Raw genomic sequence first — 25,047 nt, 5'->3', positions numbered from 1 at the left:
AGTCCGCCCTCGGACGTGGTAGTCTTTATAAAAAAATAAACTATCGTGTCTGAATTACAAATGAGATGATTTAATTTCTCTATATTCAGTGTTTTAATGCGACACATTATTTTTTAATATAAAAAAATACTAAACTGAACTAAAAATCCACTCAAAGAAAATGGGAGGACTCCTCGGGCCCTGTGATGAAATATCTTGCCTGCAAAAGTCAATAGACTGGTTTGGTCAGATGGTTAATGTATGAATTATTGTTATTATTATTATTATTTTGTTATTATTTTAATTATTTTCATTTTGGATTTTTTGTAGTTCAGTTAAGCTTCTCTCAATGGATGTGTGAATGTGTGTGTGAGTGGGGTGTTTTAAAAAAATATATATATATTTTTTGGTTTTATTTGCTTTGTCTTGTGTGTTTTTTTTTTCCTCTGTTTGTTATATGTTTTGGCTGGTGTTATTTTTGGAAAATAATTAATAAAAATGTAATTTAAAAAAAATAATAATAATAATGGCCGCCATCGAACTTCCGCCCTCGGACATGCTAGTCTTTGTAAAAAATAAATTATCATAATCTCTGAAATACAAATGAGATTATTTAATTACTCTATATTTAGTGTTTTAATGCGACACTTTAAAAAAATAAATACAAATTAACTAAACAAAAAAAAAGATGCTTCTTTCCGGGGGCGGGAACATGACGTCAATAAACATGGCGGCGTTGCAGCAGTTCAATCTTATCACCATGTGAACTTTGAAGAGTTTCCTTCTTCTGTTCGTAACTTTGGTACCAGCACATATTTAGAATGTACGCATTCATATTCGTTTAGTTTGAGCTGGGATACATGCGCGTTTCATCGAGTGTTTGGTCCACAACGGGCGTATTACAGTAAGTAACCGCCTGGTGTTTACACGAGCATGCTGGGAGTGCTAATTCTTGGATAGCTTATTGTCATTTTTGCAGAAATATTCACACCAAATGTGATGCTTCACATTTCTCTGACGATCGAAATAATTACCAAATTCTTCCTTCATTCCAGACATGGCAGCGGTTTTATCTCATCGATGGAAAAAAAAGGAGCATATAAAGGGTTTCGACCCTCCGAGGGTCAAACGTGTTTTTTGCTTGGTGTGTCGTTTTTATCATGCCAAAACTGTAAGTTCATTTTCATCATCTTTCTACACTGCTTATCCTCATTATGGTTCAAGGCAGGGCGACTGTATTTAGCTCCGGACTTCTCCCTTTCAGTGTTGGGTTAGTCAATGAAAACCAGTAACTAGTTACAGTTACTAGTTACTTTATTTCAAAAGTAACTCAGTTACTTACACCAAAAAGTAATGCGTTACTCTGAAAAGCTTAAAACATTTTTTTTAAGGCTCCCATTAATGCCCTTTTAGCCTTCATTTCAGTACTGTTATTGCACTGGAGAATAATACAATCTGTTGATCAACTTGACATGCATTTGCATCACTGAACTTAGAAAGCAATGTGGTTTACATACAACACACAAAGACAAATATATGTTTCAAGGGGCCAATTTATTTTGGACCAGAACAAATTGACAAAACTATTTTAAATAGCTGCAACATCCATCCATCCATCCATCCATCCATCCATCTTCTTCCGCTTATCCGAGGTCGGGTCGCGGGGGCAGCAGCCTAAGCAGGCAAGCCCAGACTTCCCTCTCCCCAGCCACTTCGTCCAGCTCTTCCCGGGGGATCCCGAGGCGTTCCCAGGCCAGCCGGGAGACATAGTCTTCCCAACGTGTCCTGGGTCTTCCCTGTGGCCTCCTACCGGTCGGACGTGCCCTAAACACCTCCCGAGGGAGGCGATCGGGTGGCATCCTGACCAGATGCCCGAACCACCTCATCTGTCTCCTCTCCATGTGGAGGAGCAGCGGCTTTACTTTGAGCTCCCCCCGGATGACAGAGCTTCTCACCCTACCTCTAAGGGAGAGCCCCGCCACCCAGCGGAGGAAACTCATTTCGGCCGCTTGTACCCGTGATCTTGTCCTTTCGGTCATAACCCAAAGCTCATGACCATAGGTGAGGATGGGAACGTAGATCGACCGGTAAATTGAGAGCTTTGCCTTCCGGCTCAGCTCCTCCTTCACCACAACGGATCGATACAGCGTCCGCATTACTGAAGATGCCGCACCGATCCGCCTGTCGATCTCACGATCCACTCTTCCCTCACTCGTGAACAAGACTCCGAGGTACTTGAACTCCTCCACTTGGGGCAGGGTCTCCTCCCCAACCTGGAGATGGCACTCCACCCTTTTCCGGGCGAGTACCATGGACTCGGACTTGGAGGTGCTGATTCTCATCCCAGTTGCTTCACACTCGGATGCGAACCGATCCAGCGAGAGCTGAAGATCCTGGCCAGATGAAGCCATCAGGACCACATCATCTGCAAAAAGCAGAGACCTAATCCTGCAGCCACCAAACCGGATCCCCTCAACGCCTTGACTGCGCCTAGAAATTCTGTCCATAAAAGTTATGAACAGAATCGGTGACAAAGGGCAGCCTTGGCGGAGTCCAACCCTCGCTGGAAACGTGTCCGACTTACTGCCGGCAATGCGGACCAAGCTCTGGCACTGATCATACAGGGAGCGGACTGCCAAAATCAGACAGTCCGATACCCCATACTCTCTGAGCACTCCCCACAGGACTTCCCGAGGGACACGGTCGAATGCCTTCTCCAAGTCCACAAAGCACATGTAGACTGGTTGGGCAAACTCCCATGCACCCTCAACGACCCTGCCGAGAGTATAGAGCTGGTCCACAGTTCCACGACCAGGACGAAAAAAAAAAAAAGCTGCAACATAACATACATAAGTAACAAACAGCATAATAACATGTCACAACTAGGGTTGTCCCGATCCGATATTTGGATCGGATCGGCCGCCGATATTTGCCAAAAAATGCGTACCGGCAAGGCTTGGGAAAATGCAGATCCAGAATAAGTTTTTATAAAAATTCTGGTCCGTGTTTTCCAACGCACTGATTTAAATAATACATTCCACTTTTCTGCTGCTCTCTAATTTCCGTTCCGCATTTTTCAGCACACCTTCAACACATCCACAGGTCTGTGTCCTAACCGTTAAAGGGGAACATTATCACAATTTCAGAGGGGTTAAAACCATTAAAGGGGAACATTATCACCAGACCTATGTAAGCGTCAATATATACCTTGATGTTGCAGAAAAAAGACCATATATTTTTTTAACCGATCTCCGAACTCTAAATGGGTGAATTTTGGCGAATTAAACGCCTTTCTAATATTCGCTCTCGGAGCGATGACGTCACGTTGTGACGTCACATCGGGAAGCAATCCGCCATTTTCTCGAACACCGAGTCAAATCAGCTCTGTTATTTTCCGTTTTTTCGACTGTTTTCCGTACCTTGGAGACATCATGCCTCGTCGGTGTGTTGTCGGAGGGTGTAACAACACGAACAGGGACGGATTCAAGTTGCACCAGTGGCCCAAAGATGCAAAAGTGGCAAGAAATTGGACGTTTGTTCTGCACACTTTACCGACGAAAGCTATGCTACGACAGAGATGGCAAGAATGTGTGGATATCCTGCGACACTCAAAGCAGATGCATTTCCAACGATAAAGTCAAAGAAATCTGCCGCCAGACCCCCATTGAATCTGCCGGAGTGTGTGAGCAATTCAGGGACAAAGGACCTCGGTAGCACGGCAAGCAATGGCGGCAGTTTGTTCCCGCAGACGAGCGAGCTATCGACCCTAGCTTCCCTGGCCTGCTGACATCAACTCCAAAACTGGACAGATCAGCTTTCAGGAAAAGAGCGCGGATGAGGGTATGTCTCCAGAATATATTAATTGATGAAAATTGGGCTGTTTGCACTCTCAAAGTGCATGTTGTTGCCAAATGTATTTCATATGCTGTAAACCTAGTTCATAGTTGTTAGTTTCCTTTAATGCCAAACAAACACATACCAATCGTTGGTTAGAAGGCGATCGCCGAATTCGTCCTCGCTTTCTCCCGTGTCGCTGGCTGTCGTGTCGTTTTCGTCGGTTTCGCTTGCATACGGTTCAAACCGATATGGCTCAATAGCTTCAGTTTCTTCTTCAATTTCGTTTTCGCTACCTGCCTCCTCACTACAACCATCCGTTTCAATACATGCGTAATCTGTTGAATCGCTTAAGCCGCTGAAATCCGAGTCTGAATCCGAGCTAATGTCGCTATAGCTTGCTGTTCTTTCCGCCATGTTTGTTTGTGTTGGCTTCACTATGTGACGTCACAGGAAAATGGACGGGTGTTTATAACGATGGTTAAAATCAGGCACTTTGAAGCTTTTTTTAGGGATATTGCGTGATGGGCAAAATTTTGAAAAAAACTTCGAAAAATATAATAAGCCACTGGGAACTGATTTTTAATGGTTTTAACCATTCTGAAATTGTGATAATGTTCCCCTTTAAAAATCAGTTCCCAGTGGCTTATTTTATGTTTCGAAGTTTTTTTTTAAATTTTACCCATCACGCAATACCCCTAAAAAAAAAAGCTTCAAAGTGCCTGATTTTAACCATCGTTATATACACCCGTCCATTTTCCTGTGACGTCACACAGTGATGCCAACACAAACAAACATGGCGGATAGAACAGCAAGGTATAGCGACATTAGCTCGGATTCAGACTCTGATTTCAGTGGCTTAAGCGAAATTGAAGAAGAAACTGAAGCTATTGAGCCATATCGGTTTGAACCGTATGCAAGCGAAACCGACGAAAACGACACGACAGCCAGCGACACGGGAGAAAGCGAGGACGAATTCGGCGATCGCCTTCTAACCAACGATTGGTATGTGTTTGTTTTTAAGTGTTGTAATGTTTTTAAGATAAATTATTGGTAAACACAGTTTATGTATAATAATTTACATAAAACCGCGAGTAATGAATAAAGTTTTCATCAATTAATATATTCTGTAGACATACCCTCATCCGCTCTCTTTTCCTGAAAGCTGATCTGTCCAGTTTTGGAGTTGATGTCAGCAGGCCAGGGAAGCTAGGGTCGATATTCTCTTGATCATCTTCGGTGGCATAAGGGACGGTAGAAGCGGGAACAAACTGCCGCCATTGCTTGCCGTGCTACCGAGGTCCTTTGTCCCTGAATTGCTCACACACTCCGGCAGATTCAATGGGGGGGGGTCTGGCGGCAGATTTCTTTGACTTTATCGTTGGAAATGCATCTGCTTTGAGTGTCGCAGGATATCCACACATTCTTGCCATCTCTGTCGTAGCATAGCTTTCGTCGGTAAAGTGTGCGGAACAAACGACTGATCATTTTCGTCGGCTTTCCCCACACCCTCGTATTTTGAACACATTTCGTCCAATTTCTTGCCACTTTCGCATCTTTGGGCCACTGGTGCAACTTGAATCCGTCCCTGTTCGTGTTGTTACACCCTCCGACAACACACCGCCAAAATTCACCCATTTAGTGTTCGGAGATCGGTTAAAAAAATATATGGTCTTTTTTCTGCAACATCAAGGTATATATTGACGCTTACATAGGTCTGGTGATAATGTTCCCCTTTAAGACGGCCATGTGAATTAAAAGTTACCGTAAAAATGTCAGCTGTCTCTGTGCGATATAGAAAATGACTATATGGTGATATTCGAGTATACGTTCTCACACAGTTGCTTTTAGCTGCGGTCATTACACTACAGGCTCTTCTCCCTCTTTCCTGTCTCTCCTTCTCACAGACAGCAAGCGCACCTTTTTACACACGTCACATACTGTCACGACATACGTCACATACGTATACGCCCTCCCCGAGCAGAGAGGTAGCAGCATGGCTAACGTTAGCTGTGATGCTAGCGCAGCTGTGCGAGTGGTAATTCGAATGAAGGAAGAATGAATTAATTCCCCCAAAAAACAGCAGGGGGTCCATCAGTGTTTCCCACAGGACAGGCATCTATTTGTGGTGGTGTGGTCGGGGGATGGGGGGTGGCGGCGGCAGCGTCAACGACCAAGAAGAACACAGAGTTGGAATATAATTACAACACTATATGTACATATTTATATACAGATTTGAACAATTAGTTATTCACTGAAATATATTTATTAATTGTGGTTCTTACAAAACGTATATCTTATAAAATATAAAAGCTAAAGTGTCTCTTAAAGCTCTGCCCCTTTAATTAGTGCATACATCATCTGTGTGAAGGAGTGAACATCCAACATTAGAATTTATTACTAACGAGCAGAACCGCTCTATGTACAGTGCCGTCTAACCTTAAGCGGCAGCAGCTCAACACATGCAGGGTTCAATGTTAAGGTTTTTTTCTACTTGTCTGACTTCTCAAATCTACTTGCCCCAATATTTTTACTTGTCCTGCCTAGGTTTTTTTCTGGCTGTGTAGTGCTCATGGCTTATATCTTACTAAAATTCTTCCCGTTGACTATTTACAACACTACACAGTATTTATTATTATTATTATTATTATTATCTATAATTACATTTAAATGGCATTGCATACATGTAAAATTAAATGCTATTTCACATTATTTGACCAGTAGCAGTTACACCCATCTGAACAGGTCAGCCACCTGTTTAAAGCCCGATCACAGTTGAAATCTTGAAATGAAGGGCCTTTAATGGCCAAAACATTAACCTGGACAACATTTCAACAGCTGGTTGGCTCAGATTTGATTCTTTTCATTGCATTCACATGCTGCAGTGGACAGTGGACAATTTAGCTTCAGTATTAATGCAGTATCTGAAGCACCGTCTCCACGTGTGTTTATTGACAACAGGGTTATAACCTGGACACGTTAGCTCGTCGGTATGGTAACAGGTGACTGTTACTGCGTGCGTCTGCCCCGGCCCCCGAGTCAAACAGCGGCGGTGTTAATGAAGCAGCGTCAGGCTGCTCACCGTCAGTGAAACGCTCGGTGAAATCATGGATTAACATTAAATATATGACGAGCCGCGAGCGATGCAGCTATAACCTATCTCACCTGGTAGAGCACCCGCTGCGGCGACCCAGTTCGATTCGCTTTTCTCCGCGTCAATCCCCCCTCTCCCGTCTCTCTCCAGCTGTCCTTTCAAAATAAATGCATTCAAATCCCGAAAATAAAAATTAAGAAAATCCGAGTCGGTGCTGCACACTGCGCACAGTTTCAGACCACTTTTGAACTTGTTTGCCAAGACGTCTTACCCTCGTATTTTGATCCGGTCGGTCCGTTTTTTTTTTACTTCGTCGTCGTCTTCTTCTTCTTCTTCTTCTTCTGGCCCACCAGGTGAATTAAGTGCCATTGGCGGAGTTACAATGCATAGTAGGCTACCGCCACCTACTGCACCGGAGTTGTAACTACAAACAACATTCACAGACAGAGTCCCATTGCTTTTATGAGCGGTCGAGCGAGTCAAAAGCCGAAAAATCCATTTGTGGCGGACGTAATTCTTTCGTGGCGGGCCACCACAAATAAATGAATGTGTGGGAAACACTGATATATATATATATATGTATATATTAGGGCTGCAACAACTAATCGATTAAAATCGATTATAAAAATAGTTGGCGATTAATTTAGTCATTGATTCGTTGAATCTATGCTATGCGCATGCACAGAGGCTACTGTTTTTGTTGTTGTTTTTTTTAAACTTTTATTTATAAACTGCAACATTTACAAACAGTTGACAGCTGAGAAACAATAATCAAAATGTATTTGTATCGAACCGTTTCGGTACGGGGGTTTCGTTTCGGTGCGGAAGTGTACCAAACGAGTTTCCACACGGACATATTAAGTAGCGTACTGCACGTTGTATAAACAATACTCAAAATGCCGGACATTTGAGGCATTTATCAGAATCAGAATGAAACACCACCCGACAGCTCCGCAAAAGAGGACATGTCCGGTGAAAAGAGGACGTATGGTCAGTCTATCGTAGCCCGGTCGCTGCTAGCTGTTTCTTAAATGCCTCAAGTGTCCGGCATTTTGAGTTAGGATTGCGTGTATTTTCAATATACGTTCAGGGTTAAGAAGGTTAAAAACAAAACAAATTGTGCGCGCAGCAGCATTGGTGAGGGAGAAGGTGAGACAGACAGAGAGAGCGAGAGAGTTATGATAAACGCGCATGCGTCGTCAGGCTCTGCTTTTTATCAATACATTTATCAGATTTAATTTTTTATTATCTATAGCAGGTGTGTCAAAAGTGTGCATTTTTGTAACATTTTCCTTGTTTTATTTGGCAAGTTGAAAGAACATGGCGCCAGTATGCTGTTTTTTTTCAATAAAATACTGGAAAGGATAGAAATGTAGTTTGTCTCTTTTATCCGATTATTAATCGAAGTAATAATCGACAGATTAATCGATTATCAAATTAATCGTTAGTTGCAGCCCTAATATATATATATATATATATATATATATTCCTCGTGCACTAATTGACTGAAAGAGCGCGCACTTGCAGCTGATGATACCACGTTATCGATGAAAAAATGCATTTTTAGACAATACGATTTGCCTGAGCGGCTATGAGACACCAAGAGTAACAAGTAGGGATGTCCGATAATGGCTTTTTGCCGATATCCGATATTCCGATATTGTCCAACTCTTTAATTACCGATACCGATATCAACTGATACTGATATCAACCAATATATGCAGTCGTGGAATTAACACATTATTATGCCTAATTTGGACAACCAGGTATGGTGAAGATAAGGTACTTTTTAAAAAATTTTTATAAAATAAGATAAATAAATTAAAAACATTTTCTTGAATAAAAAAGAAAGTAAAACAGTTACATAGAAACTAGTAATTAATGAAAATGAGTAAAATGAACTGTTAAAGGTTAGTACTATTAGTGGACCAGCAGCATACACAATCATGTGTGCTTATGGACTGTATCCCTTGCAGACTGTATTGATATTTATTGATATATAATGTAGGAACCAGAATATTAATAACAGAAAGAAACAACTCTTTTGTGTGAATGAGTGTAAATGGGGGAGGGAGGTTTTTTATGTTGATTTAATTAAAAAAAAAAAAACAATACCGATAATTTCCGATATTACATTTTAACGCATTTATCGACATTCCTAGTAACAAGCGGTAGAAAATGTATTAGAAAGTACAGATTTTTAAAAATAATAATTAAAAAAAATTGATATCTTTTTTTTAACTTGAGACTTCCCGCGGGCCGGATTTTGGACGCTGGCAGGCCGGGTTTAGACAGTCTGCAATTTTGCCTAGAAATAACTTCTGGTTCTGGTGTCTCGCTATTTGGAAGAAAAAAAAAGGTATTGTCGTTTTTTTTGTATTTTAAAATGCAATTCAAATAAAATTGTTTTGTTGTTTTTAATTTCCATTCATGAAAAAAACTATTAAAGGACTAAAACATACACTGACCTAAAGCTGCATGTGTCACATTGCAGGAATCACTGCAGCATATACATTGTATGAAACACCACAGAGAGCTGGAATCAGCGCTGGGCAAGTAAGTTAAGTCCACACAAGTTTACACAGAAGGCGGTCTGTGTCATTTCTGCTCTTTTCCCTAAACAGTGTCTACTGTCATGACTGCCAGGCATGCAATATGTCCTCCATGAATATCAGTCAATACGCCATACACATGCGCACCGTTCAACATCAAACCAATTTGAACAAGCTATACAAACATAACGTCAAGGCCAATTCACTTAACAAAACTCTCAGCCCAGAGACCATCAAGATGATCAAGGAGAGGAACAAGAACCTATCGAAATATGGGTAAGATTTAGACCTTTTTATTCAGTTTGTTTATAGAACTAAGAATTAACATTTCTTGTTCCACCAACAGGAAAAAAGAAGTGCGAAAGACTAAAAAGAAACAGAAACAAATTGCTGGGCAGAAACGGGCGAAAACACTGCAAGAAGCCAGTCGACAAAACAACGCGGTGCACGCAGGTCCTGGTCCTAATCGATTCAAACAAGGGAACCATACTGCTGTCGTCCAAAACAAGGAGAATAAACTGCATGAACACTTTGCCGATAGAAGCAACCACTTTAAAAACGGCAGGCAGTTCGGGGGCGCCGAGGTCCCAGGGCCACAGATGGTCCAATATTACGATCATGTGTACCAGCTTGAGCACAACATCGATTTCACTAGTGATCAGCTCCCTGAGGTAGGAAGCCTTATCTTCGACCAAGATGAGCATAGCGGATCTTCTCAACCGCAGCAAAGTGCTTCTGTGACGCCCAAGTGCACGCCCCATCCGGTTTCTATAGAGGACATGGACGTCAACAGCATGCTAAAGGAAATTAGACGGGCGCTTGGTGTAAGGGAGCCGTGCAGGGCGGATCGGGAAGCCCGAAAACAGAGCGCCGCAGTGTCGGGAGCTCGGCCGTCAGAGGATTGCTCGTCAAACTTCAACAAGAACGTCAAAACACCTCAAGGAAACGCCGTCAACCCTGCTGGTGGGAAACAAGTATGCGACCCTGGCCCCTCAGTCAGCAAGGAGACAAGCCGGTCGCTTGGCTCCGCGTCCACAGTCGAGTCCAACGGGAGCAGTAGAGGCAAGGTTCGGATCGCCCACAAAGCAACAGGAGAGGTCGGTGTGAGAAAGGTCATCCCAAAGTCTCCCGCTTTGTCCGGGCCTAAATTGAATCAGAAGTCAAAGCAGACACACAAAGAGATGAAAACCAACACGCAGAAGAGCAAAGATGCATTTCCAAGGTGAGGGAATTGATACAACTAGAGATGGCCGATAATGGCTTTTTTTGCCGATATTGTCCAACTCTTAATTACCGATTCCGATATCAACCGATATATATATATATATATATATATATATATATATATATATATATATTTATTAGGAATGTCCCGATCCAGGTTTTTGCACTTCCAATCTGATACCGATATTGTTTTTGCACTTCCGATCCGATACCGATACTGACCGGTACCGATACTGGCCTATCTGAGCATGTATTAAAGTTTAAAGTTATTTAGTCTACTTAGTTGTCAGAATCATGTTGAAAAGGGTTTTAGTACTCTTGATAACAACTAGCCAGCTGAATTAGGGGAGTTTGAATAATACACAATGGTTGGTAACAAGAAACTGACCTGTTTATTCAAGGATAAACACTAAATAGACAAATTTATACATGACAAACAGAAATGGCATCATTGAACTGGCCTTTTTTAAATATTGCGATATTTTAAGGCCATGTCACGATACACCATATATATGTGGATATGTTTAGTCCATGTCACGATACACCATATATGTGTGGATATTTTGCCTTAGCCTTGAATGAACACTTGATGCATATAATCACAGCAGTATGATGATTCTATGTGTCTACATTAAAACATTCTTATTCATACTGCATTAATATATGCTACTTTTAAACTTTCATGCAGAGAAGGAAATCACAACTAAAAAAATCACTAATTTTTTCATACGGTGTTGATGTGGAAATGTTTGCCTCAGCATTTTGATGGTGTGGGCGTGTGGCACCGAATGGAGATAAGCGTCTCGACAGACGTTACAATATTTGAACAATGATGACGAAAACTGTTTTCTCTGTCGTGTCCGTGTGTCGAAAATTGTTATGCGCTTATTTTTTTTATTTGATTTTGTGCGTGGCATAGATTTGCCGTGCGCAATTGCACAGGCGCGCACCTTAGAGGGAGCGTTGCTAGCACGGCTGCGCTAGCATCACAGCTAACGTTAGCCATGCTGCTACCTCTCTGCTCGGGGAGGGCGTATACGTATGTGACGTATGTCGTGACAGTTTGTGACGTGTGTAAGAAGGTGCGCTTGCTGTCTGTGAGAGGGAGACACAGGAAAGAGTGAGAAGAGCCTGTCGTGTAATGCCAGCAGCTCAAAGCAACTGCGTGAGAATCCACAGACCTGTGGATGTGTTGAAGGTGTGCTGGAAAATGCGGAACGGAAATAGGGAGCAGCAGAAAAGTGGCATGTATTATTTAGATAGGTGCGTTGGAAAACACGAACCGGAGTTTTTTTTAAAACTGGATCTGGATCGGCATTTTCCCATGCCTTGCCGATACGCATTTTTTGGCAAATATTGGCGGCCGATCCGATCCAAATATCGGATCGGGACATCCCTAATATATATACAGTCGTGGAATTAACACATTATTATGCCTAATTTTGTTGTGATGCCCCGCTGGATGCATTAAACAATGTAACTTTACTATGAATTGATTAACGTGGATCCCGACTTAAACAAGTTGAAGAACTTATTGGGGTGTTACCATTTAGTGGTCAATTGTACGGAATATGTACTTCACTGTGCAATCTACTAATACAAGTTTCAATCAATCAATCAAAAACACGGTTTTCCAAAATAAGAGAACAACTTTCACTCCAGTTATGGAAAAAAATTAGAGATGCCGATAAATGCGCTAAAATGTAATATCGGAAATTATCGGTATTTTTATCATTAAATCAACATAAAAAACACAAGATACACTTACAATTAGTGCACCAACCCAAAAAACCTCCCTCCCCCATTTACACTCATTCACACAAAAGGGTTGTTTCTTTCTGTTATTAATATTCTGGTTCCTACATTATATATCAATATATATCAATACAGTGAAGGGATACAGTCCGTAAGCACACATGATTGTGCGTGCTGCTGGTCCACTAATAGTACTAACCTTTAACAGTTAATTTGACTAATTTTCATTAATTACTAGTCTCTAAGTAACTGTTTTTATATTGTTTTACTTTCTTTTTAATTCAAGAAAATGTTTTTAATTTATTTATCTTATTTTATTAATTAAAAAAAAAAAGTACCTTATCTTCACCATACCTGGTTGTCCAAATTAGGCATAATAATGTGTTAATTCCACGACTGTATATATCGGTTGATATCGGTTTCGGTTGATATCGGTATCGGTAATTAAAGAGTTGGACAATATCGGAATATTGGATATCGGCAAAAAGCCATTATCGGACATCCCTGCCATATTTATTATTGAAGTCACAAAGTGCTTTTTTTTTTTAACATGCCTCAAAACAGCAGCTTGGAATTTGGGACATGCTCTCCCTGAGATAATCCTGATACCCACTTACAACTATGGGAAATACTATACTTTGAGGTACCACCAACCCCGCCCACGTTTAGGTGGGCGGGGTTTGGTGGTAGCGGGGGGTGTATATTGTAGCGTCCCGGAAGAGTTAGTGCTGCAAGGGGTTCTGGGTATTTGTTCTGTTGTTTATGTTGTGTTACGGTGCGGCTGTTCTCCCGAAATGTGTTTGTCATTCTTGTTTGGTGTGGGTTCACAGTGTGGCGCATATTTGTAACAGTGTTAAAGTTGTTCATACAGCCACCCTCAGTGTGACCTGTATGGCTGTTAATCAAGTATGCATTGCATTCACTTCTGTGTGTGAAAAGCCGTAGATATTATGTGACTGGGCCGGAACGCTGTTTGTATGGAGGAAAAGCGGACGTGACGACAGGTTGTAGAGGACGCTAAAGGCAGTGCCTTTAAGGCACGCCCCCAATAATGTTGTACGGGTGGAAATCGGGAGAAATTCGGTAGAATGGTTGCCCCGGGAGATTTTCGGGACGGGCACTGAAATTCGGGAGTCTCCCGGAGAAATCGGGAGGTTGAAACAGATAACAATAATTTTCGATATTACATTTTAAACCATTTATTGGCCGATAATATGACATTTTTAGATACAACACTTGGAAAAGTCTGACTTGACAGTCACCACATGCAGGGGTGCCCCAATTATTGGCCAATAAAAAAGGGCTGCAGGCCACAAATCAGTGCCTCCAGGAGTTTGCGGGGTTTTTTGAGATTGTTGCGTCCTAAAGTACCCGAATTTGCGGCAGCTTTTTCATAAAGTTGCAATATTTTGAGGCTTATTTTTTTCCGACAACATAAAATTTGCTTATCTCAGGGCATTCAATCGATCACAGCTGGACTGTTTGGTTTGTCTTAAGACGTTTAGCCCTGAGATGACAATTACCTGGACATTCATAGACATTAAATGTTAAGTGTTCCCTGTATATTCAACCTCAAAAAGCACAGGATTTAAACAAAAATTAGGGAAAAAAATACTGTATTAATGTTTTACTTCCCGTATTTTTCGGACTATTAGTCGCAGTTTTTTTTCATAGTTTGGCCGGGCTCCAGTGCGATTTATATATCTTCTTTTCCTTCTTTATTATGCATTTTCGGCAGGTGCGACTTATACCCCGAAAAATACGGTATTTTATACCTCACAGACTTAAAAGTAGACACTACATGGCAGTAAAAGCACATGCTCTTGAGTTTATTGTCAAATTATTGTGCCGTTTTAACAAATTCTAACTAATGATATTAATAATTATTTGCGATTAGAGAAAGACACCCCCAAAGGCTTCCTTATTGTCTGCTCTGTTGTCCACAAGTTGCAGACATTCTCCGTGTATGTTTTACGCTTAAAATGCCTTATAACATCTTAAACATTGATTTATTTCCCCCCGCACGTTATGCGCATTTGTAAATTGTTGAGACCGACCTGTATTTTGTATTTTTTTTGATAAATGAGAGACAATCAACATCTCTATCATGTAAATATTGCCTCTTTGATAGGTCAGCGTTGCAAATGAAAATATGTTAATTGCCTTACCCTGGATAAATACCGTATTTTCCGCACTATAAGGCGCACCGGATTATTAGCCGCACCTTCTATGAATTACATATTTCATAATTTTGTCCACCAATAAGCCGCCCCGGACTATAAGCCGCGCCTACGCTGCGCTAAAGTGAATGTCAAAAAAACGCTGCGCTAAAGTGAATGTCAAAAAAACAGTCAGATAGTTCAGTCAAACTTTAATAATATATTGAAAACCAGCGTTCTAACAACTCTGTCCCAAAATGTACGCAAATGTGCAATCACAAACATAGTAAAATTCAAAATGGTGTAGAGCAATAAATAGCAACATAATGTTGCTCGAACGTTAATGTCACAACACACAAAATAAACATAGCGCTCACCTTCTGAAGTTATTCTTCATTCGTAAATCCTTCGAATTCTTCGTCTTCGGTGTCCGAATTGAAAAGTTGCGCAAGCGTGGGATCCAAAAATGGCCGGCTCCGCCTCGTCGAAGTCATCGGATTCAGTGTCGCTGTTGTTGTGCAGCAGTTCTGTGAATCCTGCCTTCCGGAAAGCTCGGACCACAGTTGTGACCGAAACTATCTGCCCAGGCATTTACGATCCACTGGCAGATGTTGGCGTATGTCGACCGGCGCTATCTGCCCGTCTTAGTGAAGGTGTGTTCGCCTTCGGAGCTGTGTGAAAAAAGCCACCCGGCCTCTTCGCGTAAACTTCCCTTAACCACTCGCTCATCTTTTCTTCATCCATCCATCCATCCCTTCGAGTTAGCTTTTATGATGACGCCGGCTGGAAAGGTCTCTTTTGGCAAGGTCTTCCTTTTGAATATCACAATGGGTGGAAGTTAGCATGGCAAGCTAGAACCACAGTGAAGGATGACTTCTCATTCCCTGTGGTGCGAATATTCACCGTACGTGCTCCCGTTGTATCCACAGTGCGTTCACAGGAATATCAGTTGCTGTGAAATACGGTAGTAATCCGTGTGCGGATGGAGAGATTGCGTCTTTTTATGAACCGGATCCTTGTCCTTTGTAGGAGCCATTTTGTGGTCTTTACAGATGTAAACAGGAAATGAAACGTACGGTGATATCCGCGCGTTTTTTCTTCTTCTTCCGGGGGCGGGTGAAGCGCTTCCTGTTCTATGGGGGCGGGTGCTTTCCTTGGCGGTTGCTTGCGTAGAAGAAGAAGCGCTTCCTGTTCTACCGGGAAAAAAGATGGCGGCTGTTTACCGAAGTTGCGAGATCGAAACTTTATGAAAATTAATCGTAATAAAGCGCACCGGGTTATAAGGCGCACTGTTAGCTTTTGAGAAAATTTGTGGTTTTTAGGTGCGCCTTATAGTGCGGAAAATACGGTAGATAAAATATACAGTACAGGCCAAAAGTTTGGACACACCTTCTCATTTCAATGCGTTTTCTTTATTTCCATGACTATTTACATTGCAGATTGTTACTGAAGGCATCAAAACTATGACACCTGTGAAGTGAAAACCATTTCAGGTGACTACCTCTTGAAGCTCATCGAGAGAATGCCAAGAGTGTGCAAAGCAGTAATCAGAGCAAAGGGTGGCTATTTTGAAGAAACTAGAATATAAAACACGTTTTCAGTTATTTCACCTTTTTTTGTTAAGCACATAACTCCACATGTGTTCATTCATAGTTGTGATGCCTTCAGTGACAATCTACAATGTAAATAGACAATAAAATAAAGAAAACTCATTGAATGAGAGGGTCTGTCCAAACTTTTGGGCTGTACTGTATATAAAATACATGAAAACTAGGAAGTGAGGATGCCACTGTGTTGCTTAATGTTTATCTACTACATTACCTAAAAAGCTTATAGTGCTGCAGACCGGAACCTGATGTACAGTCGTGCTCATAAGTTTACATACCCTGGGAGAATTTATGATTTCTTGGCCGTTCTTCAGAGAATATGACTAATAACACAAAAACCTTTCTTCCACTCATGCTTAATGGTTGTGTGAAGCTATTTATTGGCAAACAACTGTGTTTATTCTTTTCAAATCAAAATGACAAAAGAAAGTACCCAAATGACCCTGATCAAAAGTTTACATACCCCAGTGACTTTGACCTGATAACATGCACAAAAGTTGACACAAACAGGTTTGAATGGCTAATCAAGGTTCCAATCCTCACCTGTGACATGTTTGTTTGTAATTAATGTGTGTGTATAAAAGGTCAATGAGTTTCTGGGCTTCTGACAGACCATTGCATATTTTATTCAGTGTTGCACAGATGTTTCTGGATTCTGAGTCATGGGGAAGGCAAAAGAATTGTCAAAGGATTTGCGAGAAAAGATAATTGAACTGCATATAACAGGAAAGGGGTATAAAAAGATAACCAAGGAATTGAGAATGCCAATCAGCAGTGTTCAAACGCTGATTAAGAAGTGGAAAATGAGGGATTCAGGTAGACCAGCAAAGATTTCAGCCACAACTGCCAGGAAAATTGCTCGAGATGCAAAGAAAAATCCACAAATAACCATCCATCCATCCATCTTCTTCCGCTTATCCGAGGTCGGGTCGCGGGGGCAGCAGCCTAAGCAGGGAAGCCCAGACTTCCCTCTCCCCAGCCACTTCGTCCAGCTCTTCCTGTGGGACCCCGAGGCGTTCCCAGGCCAGCCGGGAGACATAGTCTTCCCAACGTGTCCTGGGTCTTCGCCGCGGCCTCCTACCGGTCGGACGTGCCCTAAAAACCTCCCTAGGGAGGCGTTCGGGTGGCATCCTGACCAGATGCCCGAACCACCTCATCTGGCTCCTCTCGATGTGGAGGAGCAGCGTATTTACTTTGAGCTCCTCCCGGATGGCAGAGCTTCTCACCCTATCTCTAAGGGAGAGCCCCGCCACCCGGCGGAGGAAACTCATTTTGGCCGCTTGTACCCGTGATCTTGTCCTTTCAGTCATAACCCAAAGCTCATGACCATAGGTGAGGATGGGAACGTAGATCGACCGGTAAATCGAGAGCTTTGCCTTCCGGCTCAGCTCCTTCTTCACCACAACGGATCGATACAGCGTCCGCATTACTGAAGACGCCGCACCGATCCGCCTGTCGATCTCACGATCCACTCTTCCCTCACTCATGAACAAGACTCCGAGGTACTTGAACTCCTCCACTTGGGGCAAGATCTCCTCCCCAACCCGGAGATGGCACTCCACCCTTTCCCGGGCGAGAACCATGGACTCGGACTTGGAGGTGCTGATTCTCATCCCAGTCGCTTCACACTCAGCTGCGAACCGATCCAGTGAGAGCTGAAGATCCTGGCCAGATTAAGCCATCAGGACCACATCATCTGCAAAAAGCAGAGACCTAATCCTGCAGCCACCAAACCAGATCCCCTCAACGCCTTGACTGCACCTAGAAATTCTGTCCATAAAAGTTATGAACAGAATCGGTGACAAAGGGCAGCCTTGGCGGAGTCCAACCCTCACTGGAAACGTGTCCGACTTACTACCGGCAATGCGGACCAAGCTCTGGCACTGATCATACAGGGAGCGGACTGCCACAATCAGGCAGTCCGATACCCCATACTCTCTGAGCACCCCCCACAGGACTTCCCGAGGGACACGGTCGAATGCCTTCTCCAAGTCCACAAAGCACATGTAGACTGGTTGGGCAAACTCCCATGCACCCTCAAGGACCCTGCCGAGAGTATAGAGCTGGTCCACAGTTCCACGACCAGGACGAAAACCACACTGTTCCTCCTGAATCCGAGGTTCGACTATCCGGCGTAGCCTCCTCTCCAGTACACCTGAATAGACCTTACCGGGAAGGCTGAGGAGGAGGGTGTGTTCCACAAATAACTTCAACTGAAATACAGGACTCTCTGAAAAATTGTGGTGTGGCTGTTTCAAGATGCACAATAAGGAGGCACTTGAAGAAAAATGGGCTGCATGGTCGAGTCTTGTCATTTTGATTTAAAAAGAGTAAACGCAGTTGTTTGCCAATAAATAGCTTCACACAACCATTAAGCATGAGTGGAAGAAAGGTTTTTGTGTTATCATTCATATTCTCTGAAGAATGTCCAAGAAATCATAAATTCTCCCAGGGTATGTAAACTTATGAGCACAACTGTAGGTCTGCTATGCGGGAAAACGATAGTTGTGCCGTTTGAGCAACACAGTGTGGATATATTGTTACACATTGCTGTTCGTGCTTTGTCTACACAAGAAACAAACATAAGTTTTGATCAGATAGCTGACATGCGCGTTTGAGCGCTGCTCAGAGTGAAATTTGATCGGCAAAAATGACGCTGATTGGCAAAAATGTGCGAGGAAAGTTGCGAGCCAGACTTTCAAGTTTCCACCCCTGCTATATACAGTTGGTTAGATTTTCTTAAAAAAACAAACAGGTAAAGGTAAAGTTCACAAATAAGGTAAATATGGAATTACGATATGTTGAAGGCCATGATGTGGGCTGTCCAATATATGTAATGTGTAACCAATGCAGTACACTCTTATAACAATCAATCAAACCTTATTTATAACGCGCTTTTTATACATAAAAGAAATGCAACGCAAAGTGCTTTACAAAGTTAAAAACAATACCCCGGTGACCCATATCCCCCATTATTACATACGTACGCACGGACATAGATATCAAACACAAACACACACACATATATGCAACTATATGGACAAATGATTGCATGGCTGAGTACAGAGGAGACATGTGAGTAAACACTATCACAGGAGCCATTATATGGTAACATTATGACCAAATAGGCAATTTTGTACCTACTATTAAACTCACAAATTGCACAAATACATTGTTTTTACCAGTTATTTTAATGTGTTATTTTTTTGGGCTGCAGGTCTGGTATTCAGATGGCAAACCCCAAGCATAACCAAACTCCATCTGTCGCTGATGACCTACCGCTCTCAGAGGGCTTCCACTGGGAGTCCCTCTTAATTCCTGATCCTCATCCTCCTCGCCAAGGCTCGCCGGTGAGTGCGCCTCATGCGGCGACCCAGCCAGAGTCGGGGACACAAGCACCAAATGTCGAGCACCCGCCTCCAACTGCAGCCGTCTCTGTCAAAGTGGAACCCAAGAATGAGATTGATGACGCCAGGAAGAGGAAATGCCAAGAATCACAAGTTAGTTTTTTTAGAATATAACACCAGATTCACTTGTTTTTTTTTCCTGAGAAAAACACATTTGTTTTATATTTGGAGTGAGAGATTTTTACCTTCAAACAAACAGGTGGTGCCAAAGGACTTCTCCCCAAGCGAGTCAGAGCATTTCTTCCTGTCACTCACATAAACTCGTGATGTAGAACTTCCATTTTTATTTTTATTTAATTCACTCAATATTAAATACAAGTCACTGATACATTAAAATAAATAATGAATGAAAAGAAGCAGGAAGAAGTATAAACTCATATCTGCAAATACAACATTAGTTATTAAACTCCGAAGACTATTAAAGCCATATTTCTATTTCATAACACGCAAAGAAGAAAAAAATACAACAGCTTACTCTTTTCAATATAATGATTTTGCGTAGTTTTTTTTTAAAGGGGAACATTATCACAATTTCAGAATTGTTAAAACCATTAAAAATCAGTTCCCAGTGGCTTATTATATTTTTCGAAGTTTTTTTCAAAATTTTACCCATCACGCAATATCTCTAAAAAAAGCTTCAAAGTGCCTGATTTTAACCATCGTTATATACACCCGTCCATTTTCCTGTGACGTCACATAGTGATGCCAATACAAACAAACATGGCGGAAAGAACAGCAAGCTATAGCGACATTAGCTCGGATTCAGACTCGGATTTCAGCGGCTTAAGCGATTCAACAGATTACGCATGTATTGAAACGGATGGTTGTAGTGTGGAGGCAGGTAGCGAAAATGAAATTGAAGAAGAAACTGAAGCTATTGAGCCATATCGGTTTGAACCGTATGCAAGCGAAACCGACGAAAACGACACGACAGCCAGCGACACGGGAGAAAGCGAGGACGAATTCGGCGATCGCCTTCTAACCAACGATTGGTATGTGTTTGTTTGGCATTAAAGGAAACTAACAACTATCATACCTGCCAACTGTTGAAATCAGAAAAACCTAGTAGCCAGGGTCTAGGGGCCGCAGGCCCCGGTAGGTCCAGGACAAAGTCCTGGTGGGGGGTTCAGGGCTTCGCCCCCCGACGCAAAATGATTATTAGCATTCAGACAGGTTAAAATGTTGCTAAAACCATCACTTTTCTATCAGTCACAGTGACCTTTCAAAACAAAAATATTACAGCAAAAATCATATGGGTTGATTGACATGTTTATTCTGTAAGCTAACTTCAATAGTTTGAAATTATTTTGACAGTTAATGCCAGTTATCCTGTCAACCTTTCACAAGACTTCAATTTGTTAATTGAAAGTATAAACACTTTTTACAGTAAACAAATGGTAAAACAGTACTAAACAATTCCATTAAAAAGAAATTGGTGTCATTATTAACTTTCTGTCCAAACTTGTATAATCTACTGCCTTGTTCAATTGTAAAAAATATTCTGTGCCTAAAATTCACATTTCTATCACAATTATCATACTGTAAACATGGTAAACTAACTTCATTAAAATTAATAGTCCTGTCAATAGCATGGAATTACAATTCAAATGTAGTTTTTTTGTAAGCCTTTCAAAAGAATTCAAAATATGAAAAATTAATGAAAATTTATTTAAGCCATCAGACACTTGAAAAGTGGCACATCACATCTCTAATGTAATCATTTTAACTTTTCAACAGAAATAGCACTGCAAAAATATTAAGGACATACTTCTGTATTTTGGTAGTTATGCTGTCAACATTTAACAAGATTTCTTCAACTTGGACTTGAAAGCATAAATAGTATAAACACTTTTAACAGTATAACAGTACTAAACAATTCCAATAGATAACATTGATGTCATTACCTTTTTGTGGCTAAAATCCAAATTTATTCTATCAGATCGATCATACTGCAAAAATGATATGGTAACTTTATGATAAGTTTACTTCATTAAAATGTAATTCAATAGCATCATTAGCATGGAACTACAATTCAATTGCAGTTTTCTGTAAGCCTTTCAAAAGAATTGAAGAAGAATTAATGAAAATTAATTTTAGCAATCAAGACAGTTGTAAATGCAGCACATCACATCTTCCATGGTCAGTATTTTGTAAATGTTTTCGCCTGTGGAAGCCGTATTGCATTCCCTCAAAGACAGAAGTACTGACAATACTTTTCCAATGTCGTCATCGAAATATCGAACACAAATGGGGTACAGTTTTACATCGTTATAATCGGTGCTGCCGTCAGTCGACATGCTAAATGGTTGCGTCTTCATGACATCGGCGATACTTTTTGAGGATTCTGTTCCAAGACACTGAATAATGTTTGATGTTTTGGTTCGACCACATCCATATTTTTTGGCGATTTTCGAGTCGGGAAACATTTTCCGAAATAACTGTCCCATGTGATCAGCCAGTGCGATTGGAAGTCCATGCTCAATTATTAGCCTCCGTAAATAAAACTTCGGCATTTATCACATCCAAAGAATCTGGGCGACGAAAAACGTTGAAAGTTTTCCACTTGTATCACTAGCAACGGCATTAGACTTGTGTTTTTTTGTCCCAACGTGGTCTTTTACATCGCTAATTCCTCCGTGTCCGATCGAAAAATCTTGTCTGCACAAGGTGCAATTCGCGTAGTTTTCACCCTTTTTGGAACGGATAATTATTCCCGGATAGGCTTTTGAATGTTCTTCACGGAATGACTGCAGTTTTCTTTTCGGTTTAAGACTCGTTTGCGATTTTTCTCCGGCTGATTCCATGATCGTTCGCTCGTTTGGAAACAATGGCCAATGGTGCCTCGTGCTTGGCAGCGGTGCTATAAATAGCCTCGCGCATGACATTCGGAATGGCTCGATAGGAAGTTACGGGAAGCAGTGTCGATTATCATTGTTGTTACGCGATTTCGTGAATAAAACTTTTTAAAAAACATTTTTTTTAATTAATGAAAAACCATATTTTTTATCACTGCAATCGTAACCTGGAATAGGTTGATGAAAACCGTACTAATTACGGGAAAACCGGAGTAGTTGGCAGGTATGAACTATGAACTAGGTTTACAGCATATGAAATACATTTGGCAACAGCCCAATTTTCATCAATTAATATATTCTGTAGACATACCCTCATCCGCTCTCTTTTCCTGAAAGCTGATCTGTCCAGTCCAGTTGGAAATGCATCTGCTTTGAGTGTCGCAGGATATCCACACATTCTTGCCATCTCTGTCGTAGCATAGCTTTCGTCGGTAAAGTGTGCGGAACAAACGTCCAATTTCTTGCCACTTTCGCATCTTTGGGCCACTGGTGCAACTTGAATCCGTCCCTGTTCGTGTTGTTACACCCTCTGACAACACACCGACGAGGCATGATGTCTCCAAGGTACGGAAAACAGTCGAAAAAACGGAAAATAACAGAGCTGATTTGACTCGGTGTTTGTAATGTGTTTGAGAAAATGGCGGATTGCTTCCCGATGTGACGTCACAACGTGACGTCATCGCTCCAAGAGCGAATAATAGAAAGGCGTTTAATTCGCCAAAATTCACCCATTTAGAGTTCGGAAATCGGCTAAAAAAATATATGGTCTTTTTTCTGCAACATCAAGGTATATATTGACGCTTACATAGGTCTGGTGATAATGTTCCCCTTTAAATACAGAGAGGGATTCACATTGTTTTGATCCATAAACTAACATATTTTGATTGAAATGCATCTTTCCATTGTTACTGTCCTAACTCCTAATTTAAAAAAAAATCTCAGTTCCTTTTAGGTCAGAATCTCTTTTTATTTTTACAAATCTGTTTAGAATTATGTGTGGTAAAGATTTCTCTTTGTGTTTTTTACATATTTTTTAGAACATTGCCCTCTACCAGTTCATTACATTTCAATAAGTTTAACTGTTTAAATATAGAGTTTGTGGGTTTCCTGTATCAACTTCCACTAATTTTTCTAAGGCAGATTGAATTTAAAGGTTTAAATGTTTTACAGGCACTACACCACATTCCAATACAATGTGTCCAATATGGAACAACCAGTGAATTATATAAATATACTACGTATTTTTTATTTTGCAATTGCTTTACTTTATATAAAATAGCAATAGGTTCAAATATTTTAACCATTGTAAAAATTATGCGATTTCCGTAACAAATTTTCATAACTCGTAACACCCAAACACTATTTTGGTTTGTGAATGTCAACTCCTTCAACATACTATTGAGGCATCCACATCCTTAGTTTAACCTATTAACATCAAACCGTTTTTTAATTTTAATTAATGTGTTTTCAACCACCTCTAACACATTTTTGATATTTAGTCTTGAATACAATAGGGTTGTGTCACTTGCAAATAAAATACAGTACAGGCCAAAGGTTTGGACACACCTTCTCTGTCAATGCCTTTTCTTTATTTTCATGACTATTTACCGTATTTTTCGGACTATAAGTCGCAGTTTTTTTCATAGTTTGGCCGGGCTCCAGTGCGATTTATATATGTTTTTTTCCTTCTTTATTATGCATTTTCGGCAGGTGCGACTTATACTCCGGTGCGACTTATACTCCGAAAAATACGGTACATTGTAGATTGTCACTGAAGGCATCAAAACTATGAATGAACACATGTGGAGTTATGTACTTAACAAAAAAAGATGAAATAACTGAAAACATGTTTTGTATTCTAGTTTCTTCAAAATAGCCACCCTTTGCTCTGATTACTTTTTTGCACACTCTTGGCATTCTCTCGATGAGCTTCAAGCGCAAAGTGTGGCTATTTTGAAGAAACTAGAATATAAAACATGTTTTCAGTTATTTCACTTTTTTTTGTTAAGTACATAACTCCACATGTGTTCATTCATAGTTTTAGTTTTATTTTTTATTTTTTTGTCCTGTCCAGCTTCTCAGGCAAATCATATAGTTGATGTAGATGCCCATATCGGCTGTTCAGATTTACTTTACAAAAGAGAAGTGTGGGATACTTCTCTTGTTGCCTTATTTGTATTTGACTTTATCAAATGTATTTATATTATCATTTGGTGCAGTCGGGTCGGAGCAGGAGGGGATAGAAAGAGCAAAAAAGGAAGACAGAGGGGGAATTGTGGGGACAAGAGGGGTATTAGACAGAGAGACAAAAACAACAACAATAGAGCAACATCAGCAAATAGGATATGTACAAATATGATGGTAAAAGTGATAGCAAAGAAGCAGCTAGTGAAATAAATAAATAATACAGAAATGACAATGAGCATTATTACACTACAAATGGAGCAATACAAATACCAATAGAAATAGCGCTATTGATAATGAACAATACCAATAACTTACCTCTATTATCAACAATACAGTTGTTCAAATGCAACAATACATATACGTAATGATAACTAGAGATACAAAATAATGCAGA

General features: G+C 40.9%; 1 protein-coding gene across 1 annotated transcript in view; it reads left to right on the top strand.

Moving 5' to 3' along the window:
- Positions 1 to 696: 696 nt before the first annotated feature.
- The window catches only part of LOC133623907 (zinc finger protein 106-like), a 62,384-nt gene continuing 38,033 nt past the window's right edge, over positions 697 to 25,047 (top strand). Inside the window, exons 1-6 of the mRNA XM_061987388.2 lie at positions 697 to 883; positions 1,035 to 1,150; positions 9,402 to 9,463; positions 9,532 to 9,735; positions 9,806 to 10,681; positions 19,422 to 19,704. Coding sequence (XP_061843372.2) covers positions 1,037 to 1,150; positions 9,402 to 9,463; positions 9,532 to 9,735; positions 9,806 to 10,681; positions 19,422 to 19,704 — 1,539 coding nt within the window. The 5' untranslated portion in view covers positions 697 to 883; positions 1,035 to 1,036. The remainder of the gene's footprint in view (positions 884 to 1,034; positions 1,151 to 9,401; positions 9,464 to 9,531; positions 9,736 to 9,805; positions 10,682 to 19,421; positions 19,705 to 25,047) is intronic.

The sequence above is a fragment of the Nerophis lumbriciformis genome, linkage group LG26 (assembly GCF_033978685.3).
Source record: "Nerophis lumbriciformis linkage group LG26, RoL_Nlum_v2.1, whole genome shotgun sequence".
NCBI lineage: Eukaryota > Metazoa > Chordata > Actinopteri > Syngnathiformes > Syngnathidae > Nerophis > Nerophis lumbriciformis.
This window is presented reverse-complemented; position numbering and strand designations above follow the sequence as displayed.